Source organism: Canis aureus, chromosome 2 (assembly GCF_053574225.1).
Source record: "Canis aureus isolate CA01 chromosome 2, VMU_Caureus_v.1.0, whole genome shotgun sequence".
NCBI classification, from domain to species: domain Eukaryota; kingdom Metazoa; phylum Chordata; class Mammalia; order Carnivora; family Canidae; genus Canis; species Canis aureus.
Window position 1 is genome coordinate 74,234,458 of NC_135612.1, and position 23,917 is coordinate 74,258,374.

Consider the following 23,917-nt stretch of genomic DNA (forward strand, 5'->3'; position numbering starts at 1 on the left):
GAACTTACATTTTTTGAAAGCCCTACAGATGATCTGAACACACATCACAGGCTGAAAAGCAGTGGTGTATACTTGAGGAAGAGATTACACAAATTAGCATGTGATGAACTTACAGGTTCAAAGCACCACTTTATACCATAGATACTTTATTTCAAACATGTGTAAACTGAATTTTTTTGACTTAAATATTTTAAATGAACTAGTTGAACTTAATGGAATATTTGTTATTTTTAAAATGAGCATAAAGGTAAAACATCAAAAATCATTTATATCTAAACATGTTAACAAACGGTAACATTTTTCTAAAATAACATTTCAAACTTTGTTATTTGCTTTCAAGACTTCTACTGCCATCATATGTTAAATAAGCATATTATTTCATTGTGACAATTAATTCACTGAGATTTCTGGGTACAGAAATCACTTCCATCCACTGCTACAAAAGGAATGCAGGCTTCTGATTTGTATCCTATGGAAAAGTGAAGCCACCCATTCACAAAAGGAGCATGAAAAAGTAAGAAACAGAGCTATTAAAAAGACTTGAAGTGGGGCAGCCCAGGTGGCTCAGTGGTTTAGTGCCGCCTTCAGCCCAGGGCCTGATCCTGGAGACCTGGGGATCAAGTCCCATGTCAGGCTCCCTGCATGGAGCCTGCTTCTCCCTCTGCCTGTGTCTCTGCCTCTCTCTGTGTCTCTCATGAATAAATAAAATCTTAAAAAAAAAAAAAAAAAAAGACTTAAAGAGCTGCACAGCTTTCTGGCATTTCTTGTTTTGTTTTTAAGAAACTTGGGAGTTTATATATATAATTTTAATAATACAAGAATTTACTAAAAAAAATTACTGCATCACTATACAATTACAGGATCTTGGCCATTAAAAAATTATATACAGAATTTTTACATCTAGGAGGAACCTATGCATTTAATTCAATTCCCTTATTTTGAGATGAGAAAATCTGAAGCCTAAAATGGACAAAGTAATCCACTAAAGACACATAGGCAGCCAGTTACAAAGCTAGGATCAGGAAGCCTTCAGAGTGTTGCCCAAACCACTCACAAATAAATGGAAATTCTTAGGCCTTTACCCTTAAGGTATCAGTGAGCTCAAGGGCTAAGGGTACGAAAGGAGAATGATAGTACAATATGAATGAAGGTAATCTCACAGAAAGAAAAGAGAATTAAGAATTTTAGACAAAATACCGCTATGTGGCTGCCCCTTTGTTGGGTATGAGAACAAGATGTCTTTTAGGTTTCCAAGGAACAGAGGTCACATCTATATCCCTGACTAATCAGACTGCTTTTAATACTATGGCTCCGTGTAATTTACAATATTAATATTTCCTTATTACTTCTTTTCCTATTATGTGCTTTGGTTTGGAGATTTGAATTGGAGAGGTGTAGTGTAGTGGTTAAGAACATTTTAGGAAAATTCTAGAGCTGTGCCATCTAATACAATTACCACTAGCCTCATTGTGCTATTTTAATTTAATTACAATTATGTTAAAAACTCAGTTCTTTAGTTAGACGAGTCATATTTCAAATACTCAATCTCAGGAGGATAATGGCTGCCAAAATGAATAGTGCAGATATAGGACATTTCTGTCAATGCAGAAAGTTCTATTAACTTTTTCCAATAGCAAAACGGGAATAAGTAACACATGGTACTTTCTTTAGTGGATACCTCATGGGGGAATCATTAAATGAAATGATGAATGCACCGCTCTAGCACACAATAAATACATAGTCAAGGTAAACTACTGTTGGTAGAACCTAGGTTTTCAATGGCAAATGGAAATGCCTATCTTTTGTCTTTACATAATGCTGTTTGGCTGGTTGGTTGGTTGGTTGGTTGTCTTTTAAAAAAATGATCCCCAGCATTATCAATTTTATAATTAATTCTCATACTTCCTAATTAAAGTGGTCTTTTAGTAAACCTGACAGACATCACAACACACAATACAAATATTTGGGAATAGGCCATTTATGGAGCATTTAATATATACTTCTTTCAATATATTCTACTCCATCTTTTACATGATTATAGAGGGAATACATCTAACCTCTCTGCTTCATTTTATTTATATGATGTTACTAGGATGGTAAATCATTAAAATCTTTCATAGGAGATGTTCACTGTAGAGAACTATGCATTGCTGAATATTTGCAGGCTATAACGAAACATTTAATTTTTAGCCTATTGTCCCTCTGCAGTAGGCAATGAACTTGTAAGTCAGAAAAACACCTAAACATAGAAAAGAGGCAAGTATCAAACAGAATCAAGTTATCAACGATTTACAGAGCAACTCCTATTATGCGATATTGCACCAGTTGTTAGAAACTGTGGAGATGCAAAGAAAGAGAGGATTCTTTAGTGAAGAAATCTGAAGAGTCAAGTTTCATGAACTGGAAAAAAAAAATTAAATAGCAACATTGCCTAGCCCTTCAGATTTCATACATGTGCACACTTGCATATACACATACAAAGTATGTTCCAGGACTAATATTACCTTTTAGTAAAAACGACTTAGAGCTCTTCACTTTTGTCATCAGAATTTGCATTAGGCTTTCTTCATGGAGTAATTTTTCAAAATAAGTTTTAAAAATCACTTCATAAGAATTACATTGTATGTAGATTTGAGTAGAAAACAAAGCTGCATTGAGATTCTAACTGGTCTGTTTGGCTCACTCCCTCGGTAAGTGATTTACTCCCAGCTATCTGCCTCATAGCTTTTGGTATTCAGAATTCATGCTTTTGCAAAAGTGCAAACTACCGTATCATGAATCTTTTGGCATTCTCTACAAATATTCAAAACCACAAATGTAAAATAAGAATGTAAATTGCTTTGTATAGGCTAACAGTTTCTAAATCTTTTTTATGCATATCCTTTCCTGTATACTTTTAAGCATGTGCCCAAATATATGGATGTTTATCAGTTTATAAAAGATAGATACCACTGTACAATTATTGTTTGTATTCTAAAACATAGAAAAAATAGAGCTTTAAAGGGATAAAGGGATGCAGTTAATAATATTGTAACAACTTTGTATGGTGACAGATGGTAGCTAGATTTATCATAGTGATCACTTCATAATGTATATAAATGATCACTGTTGTACACCTGAAACTAAAATTGCATGTCAACTACATTTGAATAAAAAAGGCATCAAATGAAATGTAAATAGAAGCTCTATTTTTACCATCTCTCCAGCTGATCATTTTGTACATCCCCAATTGGAGTATAATTGCTATTAGAATACAGAGAAGGGAAAGATCAATATGAGCTAGTGTTTGGAAAGGCAACACGTACGAAGTGAGATCTGAAATGTGCCTTGGAATTAAGTGGGTAAGGTAAAAGAGGATTCAGGGTGTCTCCTTTAAGGGGAGGACAGAGCAGGTATATACGGAGAAACGACAAGAGGGAAGGAAAAAAGAATACGTTCACCTCTTCCCTTCTCAAGACAAAGATTTTTGATTTTGGAATTTAAAGGCATTTTTCCTGGTACTATGGCCAGAATATCTACAGTGAAGGGAATTAAATGTTTGTAAGAATCAAATTTTCTTAAATAATAGCCAGTGTGAAGGGGAAGGGCTATTTTATACAGGGGACAATTTTATACAACGCTCCTGAGAATGAAAATAATAGTAATGTTCCTGAAATAACTTTGAGAATATAAATCAAACATCCTAAAAATGCGCACATCCTTGGGACTTTATCAAAAGGAAACAATCATGTTTGTATACAGATCTCACTATATGGAGGGTTTATCACAGGTTGTTTCTTTTCTTTTTTTTTTTTAAGATTTTATTTATTTATTCATGAGAGACAGAGAGAGAGAGGGAGTGACACAGGCAGAGGGAGAAGCAGGCTCCCTGCAGGGGGACCTGACATGGGACTTGATCCCTGGTCTCCAGGATCATGCCCTGGGCTGAAGGTGGCCCTAAACCACTGAGCCACCAGGGCTGCCCTCACAGGTTGTTTCTAACAGGAAAATATTGGAAACAATCTAAATCCCAAAAAGAAACAGAACATTGGTTAAACAAGAGATGTATCTGTGCATAGGAGGATGATGCAGCCATTTAAAAAGTGGATGACATGGAGAACTGTTTTAGTGGACATTGTTTTTGCCTCTCCAGGATTCTTTCTTATGGTGAGAGACTCATTTCTACCTTTTGGGAAACCATACATTCCCCAAGTCAGTCCACATGACATGGGGAGAGATGAATCTTCCCCTGGACAAAAATGAACAAGGGACTGGGACCTGGCTAGTAAAAGTATTGTATCTCCTGGCAGTTATGATTGTTTGACAGAACTCATGATTCAAATAAGGCCAATCAGAGTCAATTTTAAGATGTTGGTTGGCACTCTAGAAGAGTCACTCTCTTTCCACCGAGGTTGCTAATAAAAAGTAAACTTGCAGTTGCAAGTGGTTTTTGCTACCACACTGAGAGCCTGCGTGAGAAAATCCCATCACAAAGGAAAACAGAGTCTAGACAGGGAGAATAATCGATTTCTAGTGTTATTTGAGTATCTGAATTCAGCCATGAATAAAGCTAAGATCTATCCTTGGATTTTTTATTTACTTACATCAATCAAAAATTTCTAGTTTTTGCTTAAATCAGTTTGAGTTGGGTTTCTGTCTTGTGTGACAAGAGTCCTAATTTTAATATTTACATTAGAGTAAAAAAGTCGGTTACAAAATAGTAGGGACGCTAGGGTGGTTCAGTAGTTAAGCGTCTGCCTTCGGCTCAGGGCATGATCCTGGAGTTCCAGGATCGAGTCCCACATTGGGCTCCCTGCATGGAGCCTGCTTCTCCCTCTTCCTGTGTCTCTGCCTCTGTGTGTGTGTGTCTCTCATGAATAAATAAATAAAATCTTTTAAAAAAAATAGTATCTACAGTAAGGCTCAGATTTTCACTCTAAAGATACATATTTTTATTATACACGTACAGAAAATATACTGGAAGGACACTTCCCCAGATTGTCAGTGGCTGTTATTTTGGGGTGGCAGGGTTATTAGCGGTTGTTCTGTTTTTTTTAAAAAAATATTTATTTATTCATGAGAGACAGAGAGAGAGAGAGAGAGAGAGAGAGAGAGAGGCAGAGACGCAGACAGAGGAGAAGCAGGCTCCATGCAGGAAGCCTGATGTGGGACTCGATCCCGGGACTCCAGGATCACGCCGTGGGCCAAAGGCAGGCGCCAAACTGCTGAGCCACCCAGGGATCCCCTCTGTTTTTACCTATTTCTACTCTCCAATGTCTCTATGGTCAAAATATTACATAATGGGGGGGGGGGAGTTTAAAAATCCGTTCTGAAGAATTCTGTTCAGCTATCTTCACCTCTTGCACCTGTTGATTATAACTCCTAGATCATTCTTTCCTTCTACCACAGTAATGAGTTTTGCTGGACACTTGGCTACGCAGATAAAGATTACAGTAGTTCTGAGTCTTCCTTGCAGCTAATTGTGACCACATGTCTAGGTCTCACCAATAGGATGTCAACAGAGCTGATACATGCAACTTGTATTATTGGCCTAACGTCCTCCCTTTCCTTTTGCTGGGCTTTCCCACAGGCTGGAATGCAGAGAGGGAGTTGAGAGTAAGCTAGCTTTGAACATAAAGAAAGGATAATACCCTACAGGATGGAGAAACAGTATGGAAAGCATCTTGGTCTCTGAGTGAACTTGTGAAGCAGAGCTCCTTATCTGCCCTGAGCCACTTGCCCATCTGTTAGGAAATAGTGAAATAAACCTGTTTTATTTGAGTCACTGTATTTCTGAATCTCTTCTCATCTTAGCCTATTCTCTACTAATAGGCTCCCTAAAGTTAAATGACCAAATTACATGGCTATGCACATATGGGTGTATATGTAGGGTGTGTGTGTGTGATTGTTTTCATGCCTAATATACCTAATATTAAAAAATGTAAAACCTCACTATCTAGTTCCAAATGGATAAAAATGAAATATAAGCAGTAAGCGGCATAAAGGCAGTTTCTTCTGCCTGGAAAATCTGAAGTTAAAAGGGCCAGTTGTGTAACTGAACTGCCTATTCTTTGTCCTAGGCCGATTCTTCAGCTTTCCCAGCAGTTCTGGGAACTAATACAATTCCAGTAAATCCCCATTTTGTTTAAATCACCCAGTGAACTTCAGTGGCTTAAAGCTGAGAAGTAAGGGCAGCCTGGGTGGCTCAGCGGTTTAAGTGCCTGCCTTTGGCCCAGGGCGTGATCCTGGAGTCCCAGGATCGAGTCCCACGTCAGGCTCCCTGCATGGAGCCTGCATCTCCCTCTGCCTGTGTCTCTGCCTCTCTCTCTCTGTCTATCATGAATAAATAAATAAAAATCTTTAAAAAAACCTGATAAGTAAGAGTGATAAGAGCAGACAGAGATGCTTCAGAAGGTACATGAGCTCCTTGAACTGTAGAGAAAATATTTAACACTCACATGTGCACACACAGGCCTGCATATACCTGCAAATGCACACACAGTGTCTTGTGAGAAGATGTTCCAAGGTTTATGTCAAAGGAATTCCAGCTATGGCTTGGACATTTACATGTGAGGGAGGACATGCAATATAGTCTTCCCAGGTACTAGCGCATTATAGTTGAGCTTCTTTGCCAATTCTGGGAACAGAATTCGCTTCATGTGGAAATGTTGAGGATTTCATTTCAAACTGTACCAGAATTAGGGCAGCCCCAGTGGCTCAGTGGTTTAGCGCCGCCTTCAGCCCAGGGCCTGATCCTGGAGACTCAGGATTGAGTCCCACGTCGAGCTCCCTGCACAGAGCCTGCTTCTCCCTCTGCCTGTGTCTCTGCCTCTCTCTCTCATTAATAAATAAATAAAATCTTAAAAAAAAAAAAAAGATGTGATTCTTCACATCTCAACAAACTATACCAGAATTAATACATTGGTTCAAACAAGAAGATGCAGAGATAACATAAAGAAGGTCAAGAAAAAGAAGGTAGCACTTGAGAAAAGGTAAAGATCACTCCTTGTTGGGAGATGAGGAAGCCCTAAATGCCTTCAAGAGGCATCAAAGAAGAGTGTTGTGCATCTGCAGTTGAAATATGGGGGGAATAAGCCACCAAGTAACACGAGTCAGATAGATGGCTGTGGTTGAAGAGTTGTGGCCCCATTAAAAGACTATACCTGGGGCAGCTCCAGTGGCCCGGGGGTTTGGCGCCGCCTTCTGCCCAGGGCGTGATCCAGGGGAATCGGGATCGAGTCCCACGTCAGGCTCCCTGCATGGGGCCTGCTTCTCCCTCTGCCTGTGTCTCTGCCTCTCTCTCTCTGTCTGTCATGAATAAATAAATAAAATCTTTAAAAAAAAAAAAAGACTATACTTGTAAGCAAGCTAGGCTTGGCATTTTCAAGAACAGGCTGAGAAAATTAGCTGAGGAGAGAAGGTGAAAGTGGTTAGAGTGAATCATCAACTATTATGTTAATCCAAGTTGAACTTGGTGATGAAACAGTCATAGACAGCTGCCTACTGGTGTGTGAACATGAAATCGACATCTTAATTCTTTGGGTTCAAAATGCAGCTACTTCCAAATAATCAAGGTCAATATCAACAGCGATAAGTCAGGCTGATGGTATGCATCCTTGATGTGATGTGATGAAAATGCACTTTACACCTTTGTGGCCTTCCTCTGCAAACTCATAACCTCAGTTTAATCACAAAGAAAACATCATATAAATCTCAATTGAGAAAACATTCTACAAAACACTTGACCCCACTCCCCAAACTGCCAAGGTCATCAGAAACAATGGAAGTCTGAGAAACTATCGCAGCCCAGAGAAGCCTAAGGAGACATGATAACTAAATGTAACGTGGTATTCTGGATGGGATCTTACAACAGAAAAAGGACATTAGGTAGAAATTCAGAAAATGTGAATAAAGTATGGACTTTTGTTAATAATAATTTATCAATATTGGTTTATTAAGTAACACATGTGCCATACTAATATATTACACATAGGAGAAACTGGGTGTGGGGTATAAAGGAATTCACTATACTGTTTTTCAATTTTCCTATAAATCTAAAACAGTTGTAAAGATATAAAGTTTTTTTTTAAGGCAGTTTTATTTCACTTACTGACCTTGAGCAAGTTATTTAGCTTTTCTGTTCCTCATTGGCTCATCTATAAAATTAGAATAACTGGCTAATTCTGGCTATCTCAGAAATTTGTTGTGAAGATTAAATGAATTAAATGAAATGCTTAAAACAGTGCTTTGCAGATACTAAGCACCCAGCTAGTATTAGCTATTGCTGTTTTTGAGTATTTATAAAGCACAGTAATATTTTACACATAGACTAAATATGTGACATACAGATCTGACATATAAAATATTAAATTCTATGAACAAAGCTTGAAATAGTGTAATTTCTCTCAGGATGTCAAAAATTCCATAACTTCAAAGCTGGCTCGTCAAGTGAAGTGTAAACTGTGTTTGTACTGTATGTGCTCACACAGTGGGTCACAATGTAAACTTTTCTGGCCCTGGAAAAAATTCATCCTGAATTAAGGTATTAGAAACCTACTGCACAGTGATAATCCCCCTTAGTGTCTAAAATTCCTCATAGTTTGAAAAATAAGGATTGTATTTCACTATCAAAGTAATGACTTAGATGATTCCCATGGAGAAACTGCTGGCTAGGCTACAGGCCTAAGATCTAAGCTAAAATACGAAAACTTCTGGGCACCTGTGTGGCTTAGTAGGTGAGCACCTGCTTTCAGCTCAGATTGTGATCCCAGGGTTCTGGGATCAAGTCCCGCATCCAGCTCCCTGCAGGAAGCCTGCTTCTTCCTTTGCGTATGTCTCTGCCTCTCTTCTGTGTCTCTCATGAATAAATAAATACAATCTTTTAAAAAATATGAAAACTTTTAAAGATTTTATTTATTTAGAGAGCAAGAGCAGAGAGGGGCAGAGGGAGCAGGAGAGAGAGAGAGAATCACAAGCAGACTCTATGTTCAGCATAGGACTGAATGTGAGGCTCCATCTCAAGACCTGAGCTGAAATCAAGAGGTGGACTCTCAACCAACCAAGCCACCCAGGTGCCTCCAAAAGATGAAAACTTTAAAATCACTTAGATGTGTGGCAGGAGAAATTAGCAGAAGTCAAAGGGCTTAGGTTGACATTTCTCCTAGTTAGAATGCAACTAATCAAACATATAAACAACATATGATGCCTTGAACATCTGTCTTAAATTGTGCAGATCCACTGTGGGTACTAAGATTTTGTGTAGGTAAAACCGCTCAGCTGTTTTCCCTTTTTTCTAATAATTCAAAATTTCAGTCTAAGTTCTGAGCTCTACCTAATTATTATGAATGCTTAAATTAGAAATTCTCCATATATCATGTTATATATTTCCTCGTTAGGTCTTTAATATTTTAAGATACCAATCTCTAACATACTCGCATGTTTACTATGTTTCATCTTTTGTAAATATTACATAAAAAAAAGTATTGTTCCCAAGTTCTATACAAAAATTTGATGTCAGTGTAGCTTCCTTTGACATTAACAGTGACAGCCTTTGATTTGTTTACAGTGGAAGGGCAACCACCTAAAGAGACTGCTCACTTAATCAAAAAGCTAGGGGCAAATAAATGTATCCTTACGACAAAGAGCTGAAGGACTGAAGGAAGATGAGAGAATCAGATATATTTAATCTAGAAAAAAACAGAAGAGGAGTAGTGTACACACAAATGACATTTCTAAATCTAGAATGGTTTGTCTTTTGGTTTTTTGCAGTAAGAAATTAGTATAGAAATTTCAAATCTTTGCGAATATCGAGTTGCTTTGAAACATTTCTCCTCTTCTATCTAAAATTCAGAGACCTTTTAAAAGTACATTTTATTTTTGAAATAATATTTTAGGAATAGTTTGGCCACTGCAGATGTACACTATTTATTCCCAACTTATTATTTACTTTCTCAAGCTTCTTGATTAGCATTTTAAAAACAATTACATTTAGATTTTTTTAAATATCGTTGTCTTTCTTTTATATATCCTGTAAGTAAAAATGTCAATTTTAAGTCCTTGAAGTACACATATAGCAATCTCTCACTAAAAAAAAAAAAAAAAAAAAAAAAAAAAAAAGGTAGTCTTTTTCTTTCATACTGAATACCTCACTAAGATGGTATTTCGATATGGATACTAAGGAATACAATAACTTAATGTCAATAATCATTAGCTATGCATACTACCTTTGTTGTAAGGAAGTAAATTATAGCAACCAATGTGTGTATAACCTTTCCAACTTCATACATTGTATATAAATTTTATACTCGCATATGTATAACTCTCCAGGTAGTAGATGTATGTTAAGATTTTTATAATTTATGGTGATGAACGAATGTTTTGTTTTTCTGATTTTGTTAAAATAGTTTTGATACACTGCATTTATTTTCAAATGGAAAGATGGTTACTTTTTGGTTTTCCACAAAAATGATAAACCCTGAACCTTTTACTATATATATTATTATTCTCTTTATGGCAACAAGTCTCTAAAGAAAATACAAAGCAATCATACCATACTAACTCAAACTGATCTCCATATTAAAATTATTTGTGGCTCTTATTCATCTAATGCCAAGTCACGAACTAATTAAAAACATTTTAAATTAAATACACTAGTTACCTATGTAAAGATATGCCCCTCTTTCCATTATACAAATGATTATAGATGGCTGGTCTATATTTATTATTATTCCAACACCACAGTTCAGAATTCCATGTTCTGAAGGTTAGAAAAGGAGAAGGCAATAAATATCCCCAAGTAAGAGATACGTGAATATATGAACTCATTTTGTCTCCATCTCTTATGATGTCTATAATTAAGAACCAACATACAAATTCCAAATGTTATCAAAACCTGCAGAGAAATTTTTTAAAAAGAATCCAGGAATCAAATTAGACAAATAGCCTTTAAATATTTAGAAATATTTTTGCATGAAAATGAACCAGAAAGATGATTTTCATGCTGTCACTTGTTACATAATATGCTACAGAAGTTTAAACTGATTGACAAGAAAATTCATTTCAAAGATAAAGCCAGGTTTCAAAGGGGAAGATGAATAAAGTCATTGAGAAATCAACCAATTTTTTTCCTTACGTTCTCTCCTCAAACTCACTCTCCCTTCTCCTCTCCCTGTTTCAGCAGCTGACCATATCTAGCCCCTGTGTTTCCTTAAACTCTCGTAAAGAATGTCCTTCACTTCCCTAAATAGCACAATTTTCAGTGAAGTGAAGGTAACGGGAATTAGAAGCTGTCATCTCAGAAAGAGACATGCTACTGTATTTTCTGCATTAGTCTGGAGGGCTGCAACATAGGACAAAGAGAAATAACCGTAAGAAAAATATTATTGTAACTACAATGGTGTAAAAAAATTTACTGACAACTACAACGTGCATCTCCTTGTAAAACCTTCCATTTTCATTAAAATTAAAAAATGACTCCATAATCTGTTGCAAAGTAAAATGTCATGTCTTCTATAGTTTTGCTATAACTATAGAAGGTAAATGAATGAAGCAAACTGCAAGGCAATGATGCATAAAATTGCTACTATGTATTATTTTCAAGGTAGAGCCATATCTATATATGGAACACAAGATATTTCAAAATGAATGCAACTTGTTGTCTTTACAATTTTAAAGAATTAAAATTAATATTAGAACATTTTAGTAAACCCTAGCAAAAGTACCATATATGCATACCAGGATGTTATATATGTATATGTACATAGAGGTATGTATATTATCATAGATAAATAAATAATAATACTAAATTATTAACACTATAGAGAATATACCCCCACACCCCATTTCTAACGGTAAGAAAATAATCAACCTGCATGAACTGGAATCAGATTCATTTTCTTCTTCACTAGTGCCATCATCCACTTCTGGTCTATCCAGCCAATGTGCACCGCCACAATCTTCAGCTGTAAACTCAAATGCAGGGACTTCAGAGGTGGATGCCATTGGCCAAGAAGGTGAATTCTGAAAATCCAGTTGGCTGGACCTTCGGTAACCAATTGAAGCCAAAGGCAATTGTAGGCTACATGGATCTAAAAACTTTCTCCCACCGTTTGCTCCAGTCTGTCCTCGATTCCAAAATTCTCCCTGCTGGCTGTCAACTGTAGAATTAGATGATGCTTGATGGCTAAACCACCTCCATCTGATTTTCAAAATCTGCTTCACATCAAACTCTTTACGAGAACCAGACATCCTCAGAGAAACCAAGTGATCGTCTAGGCAACGGGCAAAAAGCACTGCACACAGATTTGTGCATCCAACCAAGACAAGAGAAGTATATGCCCTGCTGTACACAATAAACAGATTGAAAGGAAATAAATCACGTTCACATATATATCTACATTAACTTTTATACCAATATAGCAGATTATAAAGAACAAAGGAGAATGAATAGCGATGAAACACGGTGGAACATTCCGTTCAATCAGAGCAAACTCTCATCCACCTATCCTGAAGCAGCTAGACCACTTTCCCCCCTCTTTTCCCATACTGACCATTAGCTCCCACGAACACTGACAGCATTCATTAAAGTCCTTTCAAATGCAGAACACCACCCTCTTTTCTTAAACCGCAAATGACAGAAACAGAAAGCACTATCCCATTGCAATATCTCAGTCTCTGCTGCTTAGTATATTAACTCTTTCACTGCTGAAACCAGGAATTTATTCCAGAACATTTTCCTTTGTACATAAAAATCACCGTCAAACTAAAATGTTTCCATTTTGATACTAAATTCCTAAATGACATATCACAAAATAAGCATTTTTTTAAAAAAGCATGTTTTAATTAGATGAGTTATCGTGACTTTCAAGCTGTGCTCTTTAGATGGCAGGGGAGGGAGGAATACAAAGGTGGGGCTCCAGTTTGTTGCTTTCCGCTTCTATCTTCTTCCTTCGGGAAAGGAGTGTATTTAATTAACATGGTAAGATCTGGGGTAAGGTTTCATTTGATCAAAGGATAAGAACAAGGAGAAAGAAAAAGTCTGAAAACTACAAAGGATCAAAATATGACAGTACTTACTCTCTTGTCAAATAAATAACTTGAAGCCAACATTGCTCTATAGTTAGGACTGGGTGGCTTTGATTTAGTATAATTTCCAAATTTGTGTGACACCATTTAGAAAGAGGAGAGTGTGGCTCAAGAAAGCTACCAAGGACTGGGACAGGATTATTTCTTGGGTGTACGAGTACCCTAATGGTGCCCTCTGTCGTTAGCAAAACAAAACAATGGTCTGAACATGGTTACAGTTAGGGCAAACTGAGGAAGAAAATTTTTAAAAAATCAAAATTTAAAATGCTGAGTAGTTATTGTGAGCAAGACACTCTGCTAGGCATTGTGGGGGACACAGTTACATAATATCTTACTTCCTCCCTTCAAAAAGACTTAAACCGAGTTACTGAAACAAAAAGTACTTGACCATTTAAATAGAAGACACATGATAATCCTGCAATATTAATATACTGTGATCTACAAATACAGAATTAAGTTTTTGGGGTGCTCAATATCTAATGTTATTTCAATCAAAAGACAATGCTTATTATCAATCGACTAAAAAAAAGAGGCTGCTTCGGAGGCTTACAAAATGATTGGGAGGCATAGATCTTAACTTCACACAGCTCTTTAGAAGAATAAAAATTATTCAGGGAAATAAGAATGAGAGTCATGAAAAGCTCTCTATAATTTTGTCCCCAGTAGGTAGAACAAATAATAAATACAGTAAGAAAAAGAGATATTGGGATGGTGTGGAGTGGTACGGGCCAGTTTCATTAGGGAGAAGGCCTCTGGGAATAGGAAGTTGTATAGAAAGAATGAAGATAGATTTCATAAAGGAAGAAACATATTAATAAAAGCATGCAGTGAGCATACTGACAAAGAAAGAGGGGGAAAAATGGCAGTTTGATCAACCAGCCAGACATACCTAATTAATTTTAAGGACTAATAAGACATAAACTGGAATGAATACGATGAGATAAAATACCTTGAACATAAAGCAAAGGTATAAAGACTCACAGGCAATATTAAGTGGACCGTTGAACAGGGCAATGTTTTAGAAAATTAATTTGGCAGTGGTATGCAGGATGCATTCGAGAGTAAAACGATGCTGTTCCTGTCTGTTCACCTCCATCCCACTCCTTCATATCAACCATTCCAACTCCACTCTACCTAGCCAACTTTATTTCTATTTTCCAACAAGAACATACTGCTTCATCAGGTAAGACAGAGTCTACATTATGTTGCTCTCTCTTTTATATACTGTATGTGTCCCAAGGTCTCTGGTTTTAAGGTCTTACTCATCCTCAGAGGTTAGCCCAGGTGGCACTGCCCAGAGAGAAGCTGCTCCAATCACTCTAGCCTTGTGGGTCTCAACAAGCATGGCACCAAGCCTCTGCTCCTACCCCCAAAAAAGGCTTCTGGAAGTCGTATAGTTGTTGGATGACCAGAGAGTGCCACAGGTAAACATACAAGCATCAAAATACATTCTGTAGCTCAGACATTTTAGTTGTTTCTAGAGACTCTTGCAAGTAATGCTGCTATGCACGTTCTTGTCTGTGTTATATGATGCACATACATACGCATTCCTATGAAGTATATACGTACAGAATCAAAACTGCTAGATTAGAAGGTATGCATATGTTCAACTTTAATTGCTATTACTGATTTATACTCCTGCAACCATATGAGAATTCTAGTTACTCCACAGGCAGCCCACACTGGTGTTGTCAATCTTTAATTTTAGTCATCCTGATGAGTGCGTAGTGGAATCCCATTTGATTTTACCTTGCATTTCTTTGGTTATTAATAGTCGTTGGATAACTTTTCATGTTTAGTAGGCATTTGGATATCCTCTTTGTGAAAGGGCTTTTGCTTAGTCTTCTTCGTCTTTTTTTCAATTTAGCTATCTGTACCTTTTTGATTTGTTGGAGCCCTTTTTATTTCTAATAGGAGACCTCTACTATCAATTTTAATGTAAACCACTCTTTCCACTGAATGAGGTATTGTTATTAATTAGCATCTCATATATGCAGAGATCAATTTTGGGGTGCTAATTCTGTTCTACTATTTACCTATTTTTATGCCAAAAGTACAGTATTTTAATTATAATCTATCTGTAAGATATTTAATATTTGTTAAAGCAAGTTCCTACTTCCACATATATCCTTTTAAAATAATTTTTAAAGCTGGGTGCCTGGATGGCTCAGTCAGTTAAGCATCTGACTCTTGATTTAGGCTCAGGTCATGATCTCAGGGATGCAGGATTGAGCTCCCTGTTGGCTCTGTGTTCAGCAGGGAGACTGCCTGGGATTCTTGTTCTCCCTCTCTGCTGCTCCCTGCCTAAAATAAAGAAATGAATCTCAAAAAATAAATTTATTTTTAAAGCTAATTTTAGATATTTACCCTTCTGTATATATGTTAAAGTAACATTACCCAATCTTCTCCTCAACAAAAAGCTCTGACCCTAATAAGATTCTAAATGGAATTGCATTAAACCTGCATATTAATTGAGATGATTGGCATTTTATGAGATTAAGGCTTCACTTCTAAGCATATATGTTGTTTAGTTTATTCAGATTTCATATTCACCGATAAGATTTTAAAATCTTTTAACTATAGGTTCTATGCTTTTCTTACTAAATTTTTTAAGTCCTTTCAACTTTCTTTTTTTGTCACCATAGTAAATGCAATAATTTTTTCTAGTTTCATTTCCACATGGTTATTACTATTATAATAAAAGTATTGAAGGGCGCATGTGTGGCTCAGTCCATTAAGCGTCTGCCTTTGGCTCAGGTCATGATCTCAGGGTCCTGGAATGGAGTCCCGCATCAGACTCCCCACTGAGCTCTCCCTCTGACTCTCCTCCCCACTTGTGTTCTCTCTCCCCCTCTCTGTCTCAAATAAATAAGATCTTTAACAAAAAGTATTGAGTATATTTACCTTATATCCATTTTATTACATTTCCTCATTAGTTATATTTTTTAAATTGGTGTTCATTTCTCATTATGTTAAGTTACATGTACCTTTGAGACATCTAAGTGGAGATGTCAGATAGTTGGATAAATGTTCCCAGAACTTAGATCTAAGCTCCAAAAAACTCTAAGAGAAGTCTAATAGTGGAGAAGCCACCAAAGGAGACTGGAAAGGAATAACCAATAAAGTAGAGGAAAATCCTCAGGATCTGGTGTCAGGTAAGTCAAAGGATAAAGGTGTTTCACAACAAAAGGCATAGTCACAATATCAAATAAGAGGCTTGGAACCACATGCAAAGAAAAATGTCCGCTGGAATTGTCACTATAAAGATTTTGCCAAATCAGATAGGAGCAGTTTCAGTAAAAGGGGTGCAGACAAAGCCAGACTGTGGTGGGATTAAGAACTAATGGAATATGAGAGGAATAAGAGAGGAAGTGTATACACAACTTGTTCAGAAAATCTGAATGGTGAGGCTGCAGAATGGGATTGGAGCTGGAAGAGGTGAGGAACTGAGGTAATGGATTTGCTTATTTGCTGATTTTTTAAAATATGGAACATATTAGAATGATGAAAACAGTCCAGCAGGAAGATGAGATTGATGATTGTAGGGAGAAGCAGTGAAGCAAAAAACAGTGAAGACTTTGATAGAAGGGGAGGAAGGCACCTGAGCACAGTGGATGGTTTAGATAATCACAGGAGGAGGGATACTCCTTCTGTTGTAAGATTTATAACTTTCTAAATGCATCGATTATTTAAAAGGAAAGGCATGCATTAAGCAGTCTGCTCAAGATGAAAATCAAATCAGCCCTCTAAAAGGAGTCATGAAATAATAAAGATTAGAGGAGAAACTAAAGAATTAAGAAATAAAGTGACAGAGTTAATAAAGATCCAGCTGTTAAAAAATTTGCCAGTATATTCTCTTACGTTCTAGCAATTATAATCAAAGAAAAAAACAAATAAAAACCTAGAAAAGAGGGGGCACCTTGGTGGCTCAGCGGTTGAGCATTTGCTTTTGGCTCAAGTCATGATCCTGGGGTCCTGGGATCGAGTCCTGCATTGGTCTCCCCCCAGGGAGACTACTTCTCCCTCTGCCTATGTCTCTACCTCTCTGTGTGTGTCTCTCATGAGTAAATAAATAAAATATTTAAAAAGTTAAAACAATTTTAAAAAAGGACCTAGAGGGATCCCTGGGTGGCGCAGTGGTTTAGTGCCTGCCTTTGGCCCAGGGCGTGATCCTGGAGATCCAGGATCGAATCCCACGTTGGGCTCCCGGTGCATGGAGACTGCTTCTCCCTCTGCCTGTGTCTCTGCCTCTCTCTCTCTCTCACTGTGTGCCTATCATAAATAAATAAAAAAATTTTAAAAAAGGACCTAGAAAGAGGATAAAATAACAGTTATAGTAAAGTAGAACATTTTAATAAGAGTTAAAAAATAAAAGACTAATATGGCCACAAAAATTCTAAATGTCAAATTGAATGAGGGAAATGCTGGCAAGTGGAGAGAATTTAGGCAAGCGAAGTTGGAAAGTAGTCTTCAAGGACAGAATTTGCTCAAAATCCCTTACAGCTAAATCTCTATTTAATAGTTTTGCCTAAGGTTAAGCTTGTCTAAGCATGGGTACTTTGGGGAAAAATCTTCATTCTGGCAAAAAAGTCAAAAAATTATCTATTGATACAGTAGCTTATTAACCCCATGTTAGAAAGAGCTTTATGGAAATTATTTCCCAGCTTTAACTCAATTCTTGGGCCACACTTTATGAAAAAATATGTAGTAAGCTTAAGAATGAACACTTTCATGGCATGAAATACACCATTTAAAAAAAAATTTATTTATTTATAAGAGAGAGAGTATGGGGAGCAACAGAGAGAGAGGGACAAGCAGACCCATGCTAAGCACAGAGCCGGCTTGGGGATCGATCCCAGGATCCTGAGATCATGACCTGAGCCAAAGGCAGACGCTTAACCAACTGAGCCACCAGGAGTCTCTTAGCATTTATTTAACTTAAACTTTTCCTTCTTTCTCATCAACTTTTGCCAAACAATAAAAAATTGTTTTGCTCAAAAACTATTCAGCTCTGATGAGAAGTACTTCTTACAGTAACTATTTTATACAAGATCAATACATATTAAAAGTCATTATACTGAGCACCTGGGTGGCTCAGTCGGCTGAGCCTCTGCTTTCAGTTTGTGTCACAATCACAGAGTCCTGAGATCGAGCCCCAAGTGGGGCTCCTCACTCAGCCAGGAATCTGCTTCTCCCTCTGCCCCTCCCTCTGCTGGTGCTCTCTCTCTCTCTCTCAAAATAAATAAAATCAAAAAGAAAAAAAATAAAAGTCAGTATATTGTTATATTATCAAAGTGGCCTGCATGGACTACTCCTTATAAATTAGATCCCTCCCTGTTCTCTATCCCCTGACTCTTGAACTTCCTTTCATAGCACTTATCATTGCCTGGCATACTAGATGTTTATTCCTTTAGTTACCGTCTTTATCATTACTACAAAGTAAGCTCCAGTAGGGCTTTGGTTACTCATTATAGCCTTTGTACTTAAGCATGGTATCTGGCAGACAGTAGGTGCTCAATAAATAGTTCTCTAATGAATGAATATATCCAACAATTATGAGAAATAATAAAAATATACACATTTTTGAAATTATTAAAGACTAATTTTTAAAATATTAAAAAAAACACATTTACTTCTGATGACAAAACCTTCCCAGTATTTATTTTTTCAGCTTAAGAGAAAAATCACAACATGTTACTCTAACAATTTCCTTCTTCTATTTCATTCTTTAGGCATGAAGTTTTTTTATCACTTTGAAATCTAATGGCTAAATAGCCAATGTTTTTTCAGGGTGACCAATATTTTCTTCAAACTGATTATCAAATTATACTTTGTACCTCTCTTTTAGTTTAATAAGTTGGCTTTCCTGAAACTTGAGGTAGAGCTCAAACTACTTAAAATGGGAAAGTGTTGATTATGAATACATTTTTCAAAATGTAATTAAAGAGTCCACATGCAATTTCTGCTTCAACTCTGCTCAAATGTTAGCTTATGAATTTATGAGCTGACTCTATTCAGTATTGTAACAGCAACACTGAAATGTCATTAAGATAAACTGTAGATGAGCTCACTTTAACAGGGTGACTTCTAAAGGCACAGCTTTACTCCACAATAAAAATCAAAGCTACTGAATAACTGGGTTATATGGGTAATTGTTATTATACAAACCTTTCTTCACATAGAGTTTTTAAGACAACAATATTTGTTTTATGAGTAATCAACTATAATGAATCTATTCCTGTAGTTTTATGTGTAATATAGATTGCATAAACACTTCAATAATTTTGTTTTCCTTCAACTATGAGAAGGAGTTACAACACATGATTTCAAAGAATCTTTTAAAGTCTGATGTTCCAGGATACTTTTAAAACTTAGTCAAAATAGGTCTTTTATCAGAATTTGGCTTAAACATTTGAAAACTAATATAATTCCATGAACTCTTAAATTCCAAACATTTCAAAATGCTGGCAGAAAATAATTTACACAGATTAGAAAATATGTAAAATTTAAGCTTTAATTTCAGAAATATATCAGATATTCTGTACCTCTCCTCCAACTCCATAAAAAGCGAATGTTATAAATGTGGGAAAAAAAAAAACCTGTTTATGTAAATTCAACACATCTTTGTGCTGTATGCAGAAAGAACTTAAAAAAGAAAACAGACAATAATATCTATCAGGGTGCGGACCACTATATCCCTAACACCTGATATAGTGCATAGCATTCAAATATCTACTAAATTTAAATCAAAGAATAAATAAATAAATTAACGACACAGATCTTGATTTCAAAGGTCTTAAAATCTAGTAGAAGAGGGTTTTGAATGATGCTCTTACTGAATTATCAAGGAGGAATTATCTCCTTTATCTGTGAGATGATGAGGTTCTTGAGTCAAATGAGGTATGCTTCAAAAAAATTTGGCAACAGTGAAGAACAGATTTGTGAGGGAAGAGGCTGCCAGTAGGGAAACCAGTTAGAAAACTTTTCAAGGTGAGAGGTATAGTTTAACCTTGGCTGGAGGCAATGAGATCTGACAGGGAGATGGGCATTAAAGATATTACAGAGACAGAAGTTAGAAGATGTCTGTTGCAAATGAACAGGAAGCACTCAAAGATGACAGCATTTTCAAACTTGGGTGCTTGGAAGAATGGTAACATCAACCTGAAGAAAGAAGTAAGAAAGTTACAGATTTCAGGAGGATTGAGTGTAGTTTAGGTAAATTTGGTTTTAATTAAGTATCTAGCAACCAAATAGAGGAACAGAGTTCTGGAGTCTTTCTATTTTACAGTTAAATATCAATCTCTTTAAGAAATCAGAAATTTAAAGTGTGCATAGATGGGCCCTGGGCTGTTAACACTGGTTATTTTTCCATTCTTTTCACTAGTTACAACACATGGCATCAAAAATTTCTTTTGTAATTAAAAAAAAACAAAAAACCTTAGAATACAATATGAAATTCAAAATAAGGATTCTAGCACAATGTTAAATCTTTTACTTTGTTAAAAAACAATTGGGAAATAGTTCTGGTTTAATCCATAATTGAAAATTAAAAATAAATATTGAATTTAAATTCAGTTGTAATATCGTAAGAGATTCAGCTTTGTAAACTATGCAGAGGATTAAAAGCTCAGCAGTTGAGAACTCTGAAATACACTGAAAATTGAAGTTGTTTCATGGTAAAAGCTATCTAATATAGGAATTTTATTTCTTTGTGTACCCTCAAAGCACTGTGTCACGTACTTACATAAGATCAAGGTGAAAAAAATGACTAAGGTAAATTTTAACCTTCGAACTCAATTATGTCTCCTTGTTACATGATCAGACTGCATCCAAAACTACTTGTGTAGATAATTCAATAATCCCACAGAAATTACTTACTTAATGTCTGCCTTCTTCCCTAGACTAGAAACTCTATGAAGGTAATAGAAAGAACCATGGCTTTTGAGACACTTACAATGTAGGAATTGACATTCAATTTAAACATTACAATACAGCATGGTAAAGATACACAGAGGCATGCATAGGATGGAAGGTCAAAGAATATATTTTCAGTCTAGCTGGATGTCTGTAAAAGCCCTTTGTCAGATGGAAACTCATAGTTAGTCCATTAAATGGAAACGTCAGTAGCTGTAAAAATTATATTCACATATCTTTATTTTATTTTTTAAAATATATTTATTTATTTATTCATGAGAGCCACAGAGAGAGAAAGAGAAAGGCAGAGACACAGGCAGAGGGAGAAGCAGGCTCCATGCAGAGAGCCCGATGTGGGACTCGATCCCTGGTCTCCAGGATCACGCCCTGGATTGAAGGCGGCGCTAAACCGCTGAGCCACCCGGGCTGCCCTATTCACATATCTTTAAAGATTTTAACCGAAACACATACATATACATTCATTCACGGATCTTTTCATATAGGGTCAATGCCACATATTTGATGTGGGCCCCCTACTGAGTCCGGGTCCTTTCTTGTAGAAGCCATGCCCACAATGACCCAACATCCATGATTTCCATTTAGGGTTTCTATTAATGGAGAGAGAACTTAAAAGCACTTCAAAAATAATATGAATACAGAATCTATTAGACTACTGGTCTGTCTACCATGAGATAAAAAGCTTGTGCCAGAATGTAAATTAATGCACTTCTTTGAAGGAGAAAGTGTTACCATGAAAAAAAAAAGTCAGCTGAACAAAACAGTGTGCTTAGTGATGTGGCTTATTTACATTTCAGGGTGAGTTCACTTCCTTGAGACTACTAATGGTCTAAAACCATTTAGATGGCCCATGAACTTTAACACTCACTGCTTTAGACTTTGATGATCTCCAACATACACCCACCCCCAAACTCACCCCCACCCCCCCAACCTTCATCAAATTTGATAACAAATTTGTTAAGAACTTTTATACTAAGATGTCCCAGAGTATTCAACTTCATTTTCAAAAAATGACTTCTCTTTTCTTCATCCTCATTAACACACTTATACGTAATTATTTATTATTATAAGCAAACTGTTAAAAACATAATTTTCATGATTATTATAATAAGCATAACTGTTAAAACATAACATTCATAATTATTATAATAAGCATTACTGTTAAAAACAGGTTTGTGAATAAACACAAGCAACTTTTGGTGAGTACTCATCAGGTAAGCACACAGTTTGTGCACAGTTGTGCCCTACTACAGGGCATCCTATTTAGCCATATTTAGTTGGCCCTGGGGACCAGTAAGTACAATTTATAGAGAGAAGGGAGTGCATTAGGTTAAAACTATGAGTCAACTCAGAGGAAGCTATTTGAGGGTGCTTCTGCTATTATTTTCTCACATTATTACTTATTAATGGTAGCCTAAGTGATATAGCAGAAAGCTTGAGTCAATAACTAATACACCAGCTAGCTGTATAATTTGGGCAAATCACCTCTTCGGCCTTCAGTTTTCTTTTGAGTTCAATGGGATTAAGTAAATAGTATGTGCAAATATTAAGGATTTGGATTTCTAATGGCAGCTACTATTTCCTAAGTGCGCAAATGTGAATGGTAATATATGAAGTATTCTACATTGAGTGGGTCTTTAGTTGTCTCACTCTAGCAAACAGGTGTCATTCCTCTCTCCCCTGACATATGAAGACACTGAAGTCAAGTGAGGTTACAGATATCTGCTGAGTATCAGGGTTCAATGTGAATCCAGGACTGACTCTAAAGACTATATACTTTCAAGTATACCACATTGCTTCTTGCATAAAAAGTATTCTCATTTGGAACTCAAAACTACATTGTGAGAAGGTAGAGTAGATATTTACCCCCATTGTCCGAATGGGTAGCAGATTCAGACTATTGTTGATTTGTACAAGGTTAGATATCAAGGAGTTGTAGAGCAGACTTAAATTCTTTACCAATAAGATCTGACTAAAATAAAAGCAAATAAGGCACTAAAAGTAAAAAAAGAAACCAACCAACCAAAACAAAACAAAACAAAACAAAACAAAACAAAACAAAGACAACCCTTAAAGCACACATCACTCCCAATATAACAAAATACTAAATTCATGACAATTACAACTAAATGCTAAAGTGGCCTTTATTCCTAAAGTACAAGAGTCTCCCAGATTTCCTCCCCCTTGACTCCTTCCCAACTTCTGTCACTAATTCTTATAGGGTAAAGGGCTGACCTATATTAATATATATCAAAAGTACCTTTTCATCTCCCAGCTATTTATTGGTACTAATATCTGGTAGTAAAGCAAACAACACTTAAAACATCAGTTAAATATTATATGGTCTTTTAATCCCTGAACTCATCTATAAAAGTTATCACAGTTGATACTATGAAGACCACAACATAATTATAACAAAATGTTTACTTTTTAAAAAAGCCCTTTAACTTGATGATAGGTTAAAAAAAAAGAGATATTTCCTTGCCACCCACTCTTAGATTTTGTGAATTTCTGTATATATTCACTGTGGCACAAGGATGAAGACTGTAATACCATAAAGATAATGGCAAACCACAAAGTCCTGCTTGATCCTTTATGGTTGGCATGTGCTGAGACACCCAACTGTCTTATGTGCCATAAAAAGTAATAATCTGGATAACCATCATTTTGTCTTTTACTGACCTGAACCGAATCCAGTATTTCTATCTTCTGTGTAGCCTTATGGTGATGGAGGAGAATAAAGTAATCAATCAGTACTCTCTAGACACAAATATAATCAAGCAAAATTAGCTGGGTTCTCTGTACATGTAATAAGCCAATCACAGATCAAGTTGATTCTGCTGCAGAACCAATCAGATTTTATAAACTGTTTATTAGATGGAATAGTGAAAGCTGGGTCAGGGTAGTAAAGGACAATGTAAGC

At 36.2% G+C, this 23,917-nt stretch overlaps 1 protein-coding gene and 1 long non-coding RNA gene across 8 annotated transcripts in view; one reads left to right on the plus strand and one right to left on the minus strand.

The window, feature by feature from the left end:
• Nucleotides 1–12,145, plus strand: part of LOC144302109 (uncharacterized) — a 72,625-nt gene extending 60,480 nt beyond the window's left edge. The window contains exons 3-4 of the long non-coding RNA XR_013368991.1: nt 11,156–11,345; nt 11,886–12,145. This is a non-coding gene — a long non-coding RNA (uncharacterized LOC144302109). The remainder of the gene's footprint in view (nt 1–11,155; nt 11,346–11,885) is intronic.
• KLHL5 (kelch like family member 5) overlaps nt 1–23,917 on the minus strand; it is an 85,647-nt gene that overhangs the window by 54,861 nt on the left and 6,869 nt on the right. The window contains exons 2-3 of one of the 7 annotated variants that reach the window (XM_077879447.1): nt 11,846–12,319; nt 10,637–10,735 (exon numbers count right to left, since the gene is read on the minus strand). The exons of 3 other annotated variants lie outside the window; for them this stretch is intronic. In XM_077879447.1, coding sequence (XP_077735573.1) covers nt 10,637–10,735; nt 11,846–12,225 — 479 coding nt within the window. In that variant the 5' untranslated portion in view covers nt 12,226–12,319. Of the gene's footprint in view, nt 1–7,142; nt 7,166–10,636; nt 10,736–11,845; nt 12,324–23,917 lie in introns of those variants that run through there. 3 more of the 7 variants (XM_077879458.1, XM_077879504.1, XM_077879493.1) reach the window with 3 other exon arrangements.